The sequence below is a fragment of the Cygnus atratus genome, chromosome Z (genome assembly GCF_013377495.2).
Source record: "Cygnus atratus isolate AKBS03 ecotype Queensland, Australia chromosome Z, CAtr_DNAZoo_HiC_assembly, whole genome shotgun sequence".
Classification (NCBI taxonomy): domain Eukaryota; kingdom Metazoa; phylum Chordata; class Aves; order Anseriformes; family Anatidae; genus Cygnus; species Cygnus atratus.
In genome coordinates this window covers 19,305,928-19,320,620 of record NC_066396.1, presented here as the reverse complement: position 1 = coordinate 19,320,620, position 14,693 = coordinate 19,305,928, and the positions used below count along the sequence as shown (strand labels likewise).

The 14,693-nt window shown below is 38.9% G+C and overlaps 1 protein-coding gene across 13 annotated transcripts in view; it reads right to left on the bottom strand.

Annotated features, from left to right (window-relative positions):
- The window catches only part of GPBP1 (GC-rich promoter binding protein 1), a 39,832-nt gene that overhangs the window by 11,654 nt on the left and 13,485 nt on the right, over nucleotides 1-14,693 (bottom strand). For 6 of the 13 annotated variants that reach the window (XM_050716519.1, XM_035553617.2, XM_035553620.2 and 3 more), the window contains 3 exons: nucleotides 6,112-6,231; nucleotides 695-818; nucleotides 9-232 (listed from right to left, as the gene is read on the bottom strand). In XM_050716519.1, the coding sequence (XP_050572476.1) occupies nucleotides 9-232; nucleotides 695-818; nucleotides 6,112-6,174 (411 nt within the window). In that variant the 5' untranslated portion in view covers nucleotides 6,175-6,231. Of the gene's footprint in view, nucleotides 1-8; nucleotides 233-694; nucleotides 819-6,111; nucleotides 6,232-13,008; nucleotides 13,817-14,693 lie in introns of all 13 variants that reach the window. The other 7 variants (XM_035553625.2, XM_035553627.2, XM_035553629.1 and 4 more) reach the window with 5 other exon arrangements.

Genomic DNA, 14,693 nt, shown 5'->3' with positions numbered 1-14,693 from the left:
TAACTTACAAAATCCTCAGCCTCAAACTGTTTAGGTACTTCTTTGTCTTCCTTTTTCCCAGTTTCATTAACAGGTACATTGTTTTCATGCAGTCCTTGGCTTTTTCCACAGTGGAAAGTGCCGGTACGAGCACGGGAACCTCCGCCATGGTATCCCCCACGATGGTTTATATTTTCTGTACCACTTCTGCCTTGTGAACGCCACCCATTCTTCTCTTTTCTCCCAAAATGCCCTTATATTTTTAAATATTAAATAAATGTAAATTACAAGCAGTATTGAAGGAACATTCTAGTTTTGCAAAATTATTAGAGGAGTTAAGCAAGCAGCTCTATTCTCTGGTATGTAATAGTACAGTGAACATAAGTTTTCATTCACATAAGCAGCAGGGAAGAATCCCACAAAACTGTGAAAATCAGCCCCCTTTCCTGATTGCTTGTATGTCATTGGCTAGAGAATTAACTCAATATTCTTACCCTTCTTAAGAGAGAAATACACCTGGAATCACACTACTCTTACCAGCCCTTACTCACCACACCCTCTCCCAGAAGATCTGACTTTCCATTACATATATTTTACAACAGAATACAACATTTAGCAAATGACAGCTATTATGATAAGATTCTTTTCCTAGTCAGAGGGCTACAGAGCGATGATATAGATGTATTTAAAACAGTTCATGAAAGCTAAGTTATACCTCCATTAGGCCGTCCAATGTTAGGATCAAATCCATCTGAAGAGTTGTGTCTTCTGCGATTTGCTTCATAACGATTCTCTGCCCATGAAAAATTTTCAGAATGTTTCTCAAAGTTCAGTGATGACTGTAAAGGAACACAAGTAGTAGACCTGAGATACCTGATTAATAACAAAACTGATTTATCAGGGCTGTAACGCACATAGTATGGCAGACAATACAGCAATTGTCAAGTATGCATATGTTCAGGTCATATGTCTACCACCTTCATGCCAGTAGAACTGGAAGCTCTATATTCCACTCCAAGGACACTGAAACAATGCTGAGGACCATGCTTGTGAAACAGGGCAAAAAAAGCCAAGTTTTTATTTGTTTTGGCAGCAAGATGAAGACATGTGGTATGTGTTGCAGCACAGGAAAAATATAAAAATGGTAAGAAAGGACAATAAATCATAGTTTAGAAGGCTGGAAGGCAAACACCACAACTTTTAACCTGGAGCCTAAGGAACTAAGGCTAGATTGAGTATCACCTTAGAAGAGATTGTATGGAAGGCTGGAGCTGAAGAGATAAAAGGACATGAGGAGGAGAGGCAAAATAAAAAACAAGGCTAAGCATAATCTGCAAGGCTATAAAAAAGGCAAGAGGTTCTCACCATGATAAGCAATTTCCCAAACTCCATAGATTTTATCTTTAACCAAAAATACCCTAAATTTGTCATATGCTAAATGCCACGTGAAACTTAGTTTTAGAGACCTGACCATCTCAAAGGTGAGGCTCAGAGGATAATCTATTGCAAGGTTTGAAATCTGCACAGCCCAGAACCAAGTACCATTAACACTGACACTGCAAAATTTAGATTAATAGCAACTACAGCTCTTCAATTTGGGGTTTGATTCCGGCCAGTTTATCAGTCAGAATGCTTTTTGGCTTTGATATGTATTCAGATAGATACTTCACATGTATTTATTTGTTGTGTTTGTTGCTATTAACCCACAAATTTTCCCAAGTTAATGCACCATCTAGAGATGGTATGCAACTTTAATTATTAATTTTTCAAACCTTGAAAACATCATTCTAATGTAAGCACAAATGATGCATGCCTGAAAATGAAAGCCACAAGTTTAATTTCAATGGTTATTATCCATTAACATCTTAACAAGCTATATTAATATTTGATTCTAATCAGAGTGAGTACAAAAAGAAAAGGTAAGTCACAGTAAGAGACTTAACTACTTTGGAAAATACGTTGAAGACAATCAGTCTTCCACTACCAACCCTATCAATAGACAAGCACACAAAAAACAATCCCTAGGTTCTTATGACAATCTTAATAACAATCATGATAATGCCTTCAGCAGTGCTCAAGGTGCTGTTCAAAATCCACTGCTTTTGTGTAATTTGAGTAAGCAAGAGATGTTTAAAATAAAAAGCACATACTATCAAATTGTACAGAAGTCAAACGAAAAGGGATTTCCCTCTCAATTTGAGACCTGGGAAGAGATATATTTCCTTGAGAACTTGGAGAGGACGGAAAAAAACAGAAAGCTATAAGAAACTGCCAAAAGATTTGAGATTTAAATATTTGAGATATTATTATAAGGAACCTCAATATCAATTCCTTACAAACAAGCTTTGATTAAGCCACCAAATATTTAAGAAAGCTTCAGATTTGCTGATTATAGGTGTAATTTTAGAAGACAGCTTTGTGTGTTCATACACATATGACAACCTTCTAATATTGCCTTTGGAGATTCATTTTTTGAGTAACTTTGAAGAACAATCACACTTTCACAAAATGTAAGTTGTGCTTGATATATCTAAAGTTACTAAGTCGTTTCCAAAGATCATGCAGTTTGTCTTTTCCCCACATGATGGAGGTATCAGTCTATCAAGCCTCTCACGGCAAAGATGACAGTAAGCTTTGTAATCAACAGGAAATCTACTGGCAATTTCTAGAAGTTGAGAAGTTATCTAACATTATTCAGCCAGCCAAGAAACAAACCAAAACAGATTTCTGAAGTATAAGAACCCTTATTGCTTAACATGAAGTGACAGTAACCTTGCAAAAACTATTGACTTTACCAGTCTGTCTGCAATTGCTCCATATACATTTTACAGAAATCCTTTCAGAAACCGTTTGTCCATAACCCATGATGGCTTCACATTTGCCCAATTACAGTACTGCACTGATGCAAATATATTAATTCCAGACCTGAAATAAGGCTGCTCAGCAGTGGCTACCCAGCTAAGTGGACTTTGCTATGTAAATGACAGGGAGATGATATAAAAGCTTATTCTTAAATGGAAATCAGCAGCAACAGATGAGGTGGATTTCAATCAAGATATCATCTAGTCAGTCACATTAAGCAAGCTCATTCCTGTTCCATCACGTTTTTCTAATGCTATCCTTTACCTGTGTCAGGGAAAGCCTCAGCTATCCAGCATGGACAGGAAATCAAAATCCTGAAGATACAGTTCCTCAAAGTGCCTTCTCAGTGAAACAAGTTCAGTTTCTCCTTTTCAGTTCTAAATGCTGTTCATAACACAGCCTTATCCCAGCTTCATTCTGCATGAGACTCCTTCCCTTCTTCATCCTATCCTTCCTCTTCATCTCCATCCCTTTTATCTGTTCTTCTCTTCAACTGCCTCATTCAGGTAACGTGAAGCAGAAACAAACACTTATTCTAGAAACTGCTGTGGGAGGAGGGAAGGCTAGGCAGGGGGCCACAATATTTGTGATCTTTCTTGTAGAGGAATGACAGAACAAGCCTTATGATGTAAGTTAAGAACTATCATATGTCAGTAGGGCCAAAAAGACTGTTCAAGTGTTTAATATCCAAATGGGCCGTGTATCACAAAGCGCTCATAACTGAAGGAAGAGGTAATGGAAGCAAATAAGCTGCAATACAGACAATGAGGCACAAGGACTGTAATAGCTAAAAAGTTTTTGGAAAGAGATAAAAGAAAGCTTATCTAAACTCCTTCAGGCAAAAACTCATGGAAGAGAACAGAATCCACAACAGATGCTTGCAATGAAACTTCCTACTATTCAGGAAGGAGGTGACAAAAAACAACCCACACCTCAAATACATTTGAATACTGCTGGAACTTACTTTTATCCTGCTGTATTGACATTTTAAGTATGCAGGTAAATCTCTTCCAGCAGATTCTTGGAATATGTGGAGCAAAACTGTTTTGTAATTGTGACACTATATTAAACTAAACTCCAATTACTATTCCTGTTGAAAACATTAAATTGGAAAGAGCAGGTCACAAAAAATTGAGTATTTCAGAAATCAAGCATAATAAAATCAAACAGATCTCAGGAACTGTCTGGAATCAGATAAGGCTGTCTCTTAACAGCAACTGACAGTTGCTGATAGACTATCCTAAACAAAGAAGCTAGCTAGTTCAGCATAAAAGAAAGATAAAAAGGTCATAAGATGAATCAGGACGTTGAATGACCTCAATAAAAAAAATGCATGCGTGCATCTGTGTGTAGATACAAAAGTAAAACAATGTAGACTACTCATGCTGACTGTGCATTGAATAATCGTACAAGCCTCCTTCCAAATTTTATAAAGGCTAAATATTTTCCATGGACATGAAAGACAGCAAGAAGTTTAAGTACATGAAAGCAACGTCACTCTCATAGTTGTAGATAAGGACATTGCATTCAAAAATATTAGAACAAAGAAGGTAAACAGATAAATTGGGAAATTAAACAGATGATATGAATTTGATATATCCAGTGCTGCCTCTACTTCTACATTCACATACATTAAGAAAGAATAAGAGGATATGACAGAAAAAGAAACATTTATAAGATAGCCATATTCAAGAAACCCTAGAAATCACAATGGGTTCAACTGTCACCAGTAGTATTCCCCAGGGGTCAGTGCTGGGGCTCATCCTCTTTAATATCTTTATTGATGATACGGATGAGGGAATTGAGTGCACCCTCATTAAGTCTGCAGATGACACCAAGTTGAGGGGAAGTGTCGACCTGCCGGAGGGTACGGAGGCCCTGCAGAGGGACCTGGACAGGTTGGGTCTATGGGCAGAGGCCAGTGGGATGAGGTTCAACATGGCTAAGTGCTGGGTCCTGCACTTTGATCACAACAACCCCGTGCAGCGCTACAGGCTTGGGGCAGAGTGGCTCGAAAGCTGTGCAGAGGAAAAGGATCTGGGGGTGCTGATTGGTGCTCGCCTGAACATGAGCCGGCAGTGTGCCCAGGTGGCCAAGAAGGACAACGGCATCCTGGCTTGTATCAGGAATAGTGTAGCCAGCAGGACCACGAAGGTGATCGTCCCCCTGTACTCTGCTCTGGTGAGGCCGCACCTTGAGTGCTGTGTTCAGCTTTGGGCCCCTCACTACAAGAAGGGCATCGAAGCACTGGAGTGTTTCCAGAGCAGGGCTACGAAGCTGGTGAAGGGCCTGGAACACAAGTCCTGTGAGGAGCGGCTGAGGGAACCGGGGTTGTTTAGTCTGGAGAAGAGGAGGCTCAGGGGAGACCTTATTGCTCTCTACAACTCCCTGAAAGGAAGGCGTGGGGAGCTGGGGTTCTGCCTCTTCTTGCAGATAACTAGTGACAGGACAAGAGGGAATGGCCTCAAGTTGCACCAGGGGAAAGTTTTAGGTTGGAAATTAGGAGACATTTCTTCTCAGCAAGAGCAGTCAGGCATTGGAACGGGTTGCCCAGGGAGGCGGTAGAATAACTGTCCCTGGGCGTGTTTACGGGAAGTTTGGACGCGGTGCTTAGGGCCATGGTTTAGTGGGTGACATTGGCAGTAGGGGGATGGTTGGACCAGATGATCTTGAAGGTCTTTTCCAACCCTAATGATTCTATGATTCTGTGCTATTTCTTGTTCTTAAGCAAACTATTCCGTTTCATAAACTGAGTAATCGCAGTCTCGGTTGAACAACCACAGTGAGGATGCACAACTATTTGAAAGCACCACACATTACCACCACCAACCAAGGAGACATTTCAGAAAGTCTATTTCAAAAGCACTTTTTTTTAATCACTTGGATGATGCAGTAAGAAAAAGCATTCTCTAAAACGTATAAGACACAAAACAAAATCAGAAGCAAGAACACCCTCAAGCACACACCTCAGTCTCAGTTTCTTATTTTAAACTACCTATGAAGGAAGTTTTAATCCAACAACAGCTCTGACAGCGTGTCCAGGTGCTTCCTTCCTTCAACTCAGTTGTTAAAGCAGAAACCCCTGCTGAAGATAGGAGCTTGAGAATCAAGGTTCAACTATTTACATCATGACCAAGACTTGGTAGGTATCTTATTATCACCCTTCCCACATTCAAAAACATATGTGTATTTTTACTGTGATTGAGGTTATGACATTTAGACTTCTCTAATAATGAAACTGACTGATCAGAAGAACAGCAAAGAACGTACCTTTGTTGACGATGGCGGAGTAGGAAAATTAAGCCAGGCTGGAGCAAAGTCATGCTGCGCCATTTAGGTCCAGTCTCTCCGAATCAATGAAACAAGGCTTCAGCACCTCATGGCAAGTCCCTGCAATTGGAAAAATGAGAAATGAGTACTTTTCAGATGTTTAACTTACAAAAGTATTACACTTGTGGTGCTTTCATCATTACTTCCCTTCTGTTTTCTGGTACTGTCTTCTCAAACAGATATGGTTTGAAATCTAACTAGCCTTATCTCATTACGGCATCACATTTGTTCTTTTATTACAGAAGTGTCACACTAATCAAGTATTTCCCAAGGATCATGAAAATAAAACTGTAACATTCATTCCGCCGTTTCCTTTTACAGATGGGATGAAGCATCTTGTGTAAGGTCTGATCAGAAACGTCAAAATTATTGCATTGAAATATTTTCTGTTACTGTCCAGAATTGACTGCAGGAACCATTGCATTAGCTTCCTAGAAGCTGATTTTTCAAATTAGCCCCTCAAAGTTAACCTCAGAGGCCATATTAGGGTTCCTCATGAAAAGACTAGATAGTTAGAGCCAGCAAGAATCCTTAATTTTCTCCAGATTGAATGTAAACAGAGCCTAAGTATCCAGAATACTGCCAAAATCCAGTAAAATTTTCTAGTTTGAAAATGGGCAAGAGAAGGTAATGGCTTAGGGAAAAGCCCAAGAGTACTTTTTCTGCCCCCTTGTTCTCCTCACAGGGAGGCAAACATCTCTCAGGAAGCAAGAGAATGCAAGATAATACAAGCTATATTACTTAAAGTTGAACTATAGCACTAAAAGGAAAGAAATGGATGAAACACTGCATGGACTATAAGGTTATGTGAATCATGCTCTGCAGCTAGATACTGCAAAACTGTCAGTGATTCAAATATATTTTAAGCATGATAATATGCATTATTAGAAATTCAGCTGGCCAAAAAAATAAACATCCAAGTGCATGTCATAGGGAAGCAAAAACAAGTATTCCATGTCTCTGAACAAGAGAGTGAAGATTTGTTAGTCAGCGTGCATAGATGTGGGTTTCTTTAATCTAAAAATGCTGTAATTTGAGTAAGTTTTAGTAAGAGCTGTGGAATCTGAACTTCATAACTAATAATTATTGTCGCATTCTGGCCTGAATTGGGCTATCACAAACTTTCAGTGAAAGAAGAGAACGTTCCAACAACTAAAAAGAAGCTTAGCAGATTTCTAAGTGTTAATCTGCACCACTTAATTGAGTTGCTGCTTCTTTTTTATGCTAGGAGTTCACACAAAAGGTTTTGTAGGTACCTATGATACCAGAGTTAAATTATGAGGTAAGATGCACCTAATCAGCTGGAATTCCATAAAGACAAGTTTAGAAGTACGTGTCACCCAAATAACTTGTTGTAAGTTAGTGTGCTGACATCATCTAACATGCTTTTCTAAATTAACCTCAACAGAAATTTCAGAAAAAAAAAAATCTAAAGAATCCAATTATGACAGCCTGGAATATAACAAAGGAAGTTCTAGAGTCACAGAACCATAACAAAAATAGCTTCTCTCTTTTTTTTTTTTTTTTTTTTTTTTTAATAAAACAGGAAGCAAGTTCCTGTTAGGAACTTTTGCTGATTAATCATGTTCAGTATTGATAGAGAAACAGAAAAGGCTATAAGTTTTACCATATCAGCCAGCAAGAGATGCTAAATTAAGTAACAGCAAGTTAAATGTGAACTGACTAAGAAGGAAAAAAAAAAAAAAAAAAAAGATTCCCCTCCTTCTCTCAGATACAGTTCCCCACTCCAGGATGGAGAATCATGAAATCTTTAGAAAGGAGCAAAGAGGTGTCAGTACTGCAAGATCAACACAACAATGAAATAATCTTCAGACCAAAGCACTTACAGTCTAAAAACCAGACAGATTCAGTACAAACCACATAAGAACATATGAAAGGATCCATGAAGTACTACCAAGTTATTGGTGAACCAGACATTAGGAATGGGACAAAGGCACTAACAATGTGATTTCTTAATAAATTATTTTTACTGTTTTTAGAAAACTAGTCGAGGATAAGATAAACATTACTATTTACCCAACTGCCATGAAGAGAGTTTGTGCTTTAATTCACTAGCATTCCCAGCTTTTATCTTTTGCTCATCAATCACACAGGCTGAGTTGAGACTTGGTGTTCACCAACTACCCCAAGACTAGAAAATATTTTTAAACCACAAGGGTAGTATTGGAAAACTGTGGGCAAAGCTGTTTCTTCCCACAAAAATTGTTCTGGAAGCAGATTCAAATCTTACCAATGTTCTCAGTTAAAGCTCTAAATAGGTTTTTGTTAGTGCCACTAAGTCAGATGAGCCAATCCCTTTCTCCCAGAGTACAGCAAAATGATAGAGAAACAAGTTTAGTCACAATTTTCCAGTAGGCACAAATACCCTATCCATAACTAAATTGGCAAACAAACAGCAGATCAGGAAAGGATAGATATTAATATATTTTCTTTTAAGCCACATTGTAGGGTGCACAGCCTACCCAGCTTCAAGTTGTCAATCCCCATGTTTAACCACACTTCATCAAATTCTAACAGTTGCTACCTTTCTAATGTTGCCAAACTTGTCCTAGAATGTATTTTAATACCAAAAAAAAAATCATTACAAGCATGAGCTCTGTTTTGATGATCTGGCAAATACACAACAGTTCTACAATACTCTTCATTCTCAGGAATACACTTTTGTTAAACTGAAAACAGATCACAAAGGGAGAACAGAAGACTACTCTGTTGGCAGGCAGGACTGGTACTCTTAAACCATTTATGCTCCGTTTGATTGCTGAACCTGAGTTTGATTTTTGACCACTTTCAAACCAAGTTGCACCAACAACCAAGACTACTACTTTCTTCTGCAACACGTCCCAGTATTGAGCTGCTCTTGGATTATTTTTGAAAGGTCAGAGTTTCTGTAAGATTTGTCCTAAGGTGTTTTTTTTCCCCTTCTATTCAAGCCCATTACTTCTTAAGCTATCCAGTGTTCAGAGCCAATTGGAGCCTCTATTCAGTTTGTACTACCTTCAAATTTAATAGCCATATGCTTTATTTCATTATTGCAAATATTAATAAAAATACTGAAGACATCTATTTAGAAAGTCACTTGATATATCCATCCAGCTTAACATCCAACAAGATCTGCCTCTGCAGAGGCTGAACAGCCTCTAAGGCAAATAGGTAGCACATATAATCAACTCATTTTAGAATAATACTTCTGCCTTTCAGAAATACATGACTGTCCCAGTTTCAACTGAAAATTCACATTAAGAAACTGAAAAGAATGAAAATAAACAGTAGGCACTCATACAAGCATTAACAAGAACCTGCTTTAATTACACCAACAGACCATGAAGAACTCATTTGTCTGCTAGCAAGCCTTCTCTTATCACGTACACATGACACAACAGATCAACCCCTGTTCATTAACACTGATAAAACAGCTTTGTACTCAACATTAAGACAGCTATCAGAAGTAAGTGTATTGAGGTAAGCTCCATGGATCTAAACGCAGCGATTCCACTGCCTTCAGAAGCTCTCTTGGTAACAGATGATTAGGCCCAAAATTTATCACAATGATGAATTCATCGTTCTGTCATAGCACAAACTCAAAACATACCTGCCATTAATAGAAGTATCATAAATGCTAACTTTGCTTGTGTTGTCTATCATTGATACAGAGCTGCGCAGTTCTAAAAAGGCTAGAAAAAGACACTGACGTACTGCTGTCCTCATACTCTTACTATTCAAATGCATTTAAGTTTCTTTAATCAGACTGCTCACAACATTCAGACTTGTGTCAGCAACACTTTTGATGTCTGATTCAAGTAGTGCATAGTGACTTCAGAAAAAAAGCCTTCCTTTGTCAGCCCATAAATTTAGATGCAAGTCTTTGCAAGATTTGTTTTGCTGTGTATGTGGACAGCAGAACAGATTGCAGAAAAAAAAAGTTCTTCTATTTTGCCTCTTGTGGATCCATCTGGGAAAAGTCTGTTTTAGGTAACATGCAACAATTATTCCAGTATTTAATTACATCAAATTTAATTCTATTGTGGTTTTTTTTTCTGAAGTCTGATCACCAAAGATAAGGCAGTGAATTCAAAGCAATAATGAGCAGCTAGTTCCAAAGAAGGTACAGTGAATACAGTGAAGAGATTTGTCGTAAAGCTAACACAGTCACCCACTTTGAGCCACGTTAGCAGATGAAATGAGAAGACTGCATCAAGTACCATCAACAAATACTCAAAAAAAGTTGTAGTGGGTTTGTTGTTGTTGCTGTTTGTTTTTGGTTTGGTTTGTTTTTTTACAGTTGAGTTGATAGGGTCCTTTGTGACAACCTATTTTACCACATTTTTACAGGAGCTGGAAAAACTCATTTTTCATACAAACTGATTTGTCTTATCTCAAGAGTATCCGGGAAAGCTTCGTATATTGCCTCTATTTTAGAAAAAGAAGTTGCAGATTGAGAAAAGGAAAGCTTAAAGCAGCTGCACGAACCAGAAGTCAAGACTTCTGTGAAAAGTCTAAGAAAATCATCAAGTCAATTCCCAAAATTCTGTACTAGAAAAAAAAAAAAAAATCAAAAGATGGAACTAAAAGAGATATCATTAGATTAGTTTCTGCTTACTGCATTACATGGAAGAATCAAGTCTTAAACAGTACAGTCAGCCTTCTCTGCACTATCATTTTTTTCTTTTTTAAGTCATCACAGAACAAAATGCAAGTAAGACCACATTTGGAATACCATCACAGAAATTCAAAACTTTACTGAGTACAAATGACTTCAGTATTCATGGACAAGTCTCTAAGAAGACTTCTTGACTTGCTTTGCCTCACAAAATGAGGACCTAAATCTGCTCATAACCCTGGTCATAAACATCTGAAGAGTAAATTCCACTGAGAAAAAAAAAAAAAAAGGCGTTTTAATCCCAAACACCATGAGAATACAAGAAGATACCAGTTCATGATAGATTTAGGGTGGAAAAAGAGTTCTGAAGGTCAGAAGAACAAGATTCTGGAACATCTTTAAGACTTCAGACAAATATTTGAACCTGCCAGTTCCCATTATGCTTAGAAGTCAGAAACTGGTGTATGTTAAACTGTTTAATTACACAATGTGTGTACACAAATATAACACTGTAATAATTAAGCCAGATTTTTCCTCCTCAGGTGGTAACCACATGAGACTATAGATCCCCCAGAAAGATTTTTCGTCTTTCGCCTCTGAAAATTCTACTTTGAATCAACAGTGTCTAGAAAACAAACTTTCTAAATGTGAAAACCACAGTGGGACCAATGTATGAAAAGAATCTGCTTTTTTTTCCTGCAATAAAACATAATTCATCATGGTACAAAAGGAAAAGACAGCCTGTATTCGTGAACTTTCAGATTAATATACAAAGTTCTTCAAGTTTCATTCTATATTACAATTTTCACATTATATACAACCTTTAATTTATGGTTAATGGCAAAAACTATGCAATAGCCAAAACATCTAACTTTTAACTTTTGTCTGCAATGCTTGTTAGCTAAAAACCTCCAGGCAGTCAGCACATAAAACAGGGACACAAAAGGTCTCCCTGGGGACAGTTACAGGACCCAAGGGAACGGCAAGGAGCTGGGACAGGGGAGGGTCAGGCTGGGTGTTAGGGAAAGGTTCTGCACCCAGAGGGTGGTTGGGCAGTGGGACAGGCTCCCCAGGGCAGCGGTCACACTCCTGAGCTGCTGGAGTTCAAGAAGTGTTTGAACAATGCTCTCAGACATCTGGTCTGATTTTTGGGTGGTCCTGTGCGGGCCATGAGCTGGACTCGTGATCCTTGTGGGCCCTTTCCAACTCAGGATATTCTGTGATTAGATGAAAATACACAGACCAAGGAGATCCGGATGAACAAACTACCCAAAACAGTGCTATGGAATATATCTCAGGTTTAATATCGACTCTCATTTCTAATAAAATTTGCATAGTTTCTTGCAGTTTAAAAAAAAAAATACATATCTCCCCCCCGCCCCCCTGGGCTTACCAGGAAGTGGAAAAAAAAACATAGGATGCTCACTCATTCTCAAACCATTTGTCCTAAATTAGAGACTCCTGCCACGAGAACTACGTTGGTTAGAGATTTTGCCCTCCTTCACTCCTGAAGGATTTCACTAAATGGGCAGGCAGACTGGCAATATGTGGCAGTTGCTTCTAACTGTGAAGCATAAGAATGCTATAGGCTAAGCATGGTGCTCAGCCCTGGCAAGCATCTGTTAGTCCAGCTCCCATCTCTGCACTGCAGGTCAAAAATGGGAATACAGTGCAGACACATAGCTGACTCATTACAAAGTAACTGTAGAGTCACTACAGGCATAATCAGGTGAATTTACAGATGACTTAGCTGCAGAGATAAACCAGGAAGCAGTTTTGCTAACAAAAGCCATGGAACAAAAGGGTAAGGCATGCAATCAGACCTAGTAAAGGCTAAAAACAATTAAAAGTAACAAAACTTTAAAGTAAAAATACAAGTCTCCAGAACAAATACTCTAGTATTTGATTCCACAATTTACAATCTAGTCTGACTTCCTCCATGTATTAGAAACCCATACAAAAACATATAGCACTGCACCTGTTAATACAGTTGAGAGAGAGTTATTTTCTTTACAATCACCTCCAGTTTGGCCTTAAAAATATCAGGAAAACAAAGGAAACTGAAGTCTGGAGAAAATTAATGGTTATAGTTAGATAAAAATTAAAGTGATCACTCCCACTCTGAAGGTGATCTTTTATCCAGAATTTCTTCAAGCTTCACTTCCATTCATCAGCTCTTTGTAGCAACAGAAATATTTCCTCCCTGTTTGTCTACTTACAACACATCCCAAACAGCCAAATGGCATCTCTGAAGTGTGTAATACAGCTCAGGCATTGGAAAAGCGACTCCCATGAAAACTCCTCTCAGGCAATCAGTACTGGCTGCGTATGTGGACGTGGGAGGCTGCAAACAGTGAGGGGTGAGGAGTCAGGGAGAAATGATCCTCTGGGACACTGCAGGCACAAATAGCAGGGGAAGCAGCTGTAATCGAAGCATTCTTCGATTGCTTCAATTTACAAAGATACCATGCTTCTATCTTCTGTTGAACAGGCCAAAACAGAAAAAATAAGCATGATTTTTAAACTACAAAATCCTGAAAAGACAGCAGAAAATAACATAGTATCTACTCACTTCACTGCTACTAGGTTTTGAAGCTATTTTCATTTTTCTCAATGGTTTAAGTAGCTCATAAGAGAACAAGACAAACTACATAGTATCTCATTTTAAATGCATTAAACTGTAACAGTTTTGTGACTCACTGGAAGAAAGCTTTAAAACATGTAACGCTACCTTTTGTTTTCCAAGGTCCGCAAACCTTACGCACTAGAGGTGTTCTAGCAATGAAAAGCAACTCTTTGGTTTATCAGACACAGTTACGAATTTCAAACATCGTCCTGTAATGAAACATTGCTATCATGTAACAACGTTTTGACGGTATGCTGTTTTAATGCCTGTCTCAGCAGCCTCCAGTCTTTTCAATAGCATTAACAAAGATAAGTCCTCCTCCTTGTTGGCATCCTCACAAATTTTTGCATGGAAGAACGAGCGTTTGATGGCTTACTAGTTGTGAATCTGGGAAGTATCTTCTGGAAAAGATAAAACATCATTCAGAGTTCTGAAAGAATGATCGAGTTGTACTTCCTTAGAATATCAAAATGTTTTATCCTGCAACTTCAGTTTACACACGTCATCAAAAACAGAACCACGTCCAGTTAGGTTTTCAATATATCCATAGACTGGGTCTACACCACCTCTCTGTACAACCTGTTCCAGTGTCTGACCATCCTCAAAGTTTTTTCTTCTGTTCAGACTGAATTTCACGTGTTTTACTTGTCCTTTTTGCCTCTCTTCCTGTCATGGCACAGCTGAGATGAACCTGGCTCCCCTTTCTTCATTCACTCCCATCAGTTGTTACGCACATGGATAAGATCCCCCTGAGCGTCTCTCCTCCAGGCTGAACTGTCCCAGCTCTGTCAGCATCTCCCCATACGAAAGACGCTGCAGTTCCTTCATCATCCTTGTGGCACTTTGCTAGATTCCCTCCAGTAAGTGCATGTCTTTCTTGTACCAGGGAGCTGAAAACTGGACACAGTGCTCCATGTGTGGCCTCACCAGCGAGCACAGTGTCGAGGGAAATGATCACCTCCCTTGACTTGCTGCCAGCGCTCCTCCTAAAACAGCCCTGCACGCTGTTGGCCTTTGCTGTTGCGAGGACCCACTGATGGCTAATGGTCAGCTTGCTGCCCACCAGTGTCCCCACATCCTTCTCTACAAAACTGCTTATCAAATCTCCAGCATGTACCAGCATGCATGGTTACTCCTCCCCACATGCAGCACTTTGCATTTTCCCTTTGCTGAACTTCACAAGGATCCTCTCTCTCTCCAATTCTCCAGCTTGTCCAAACAGCTAGTGTAACAGCCACTCCTCCCAGTTTTATATCATCTGCAAATTTGCTGAGGATA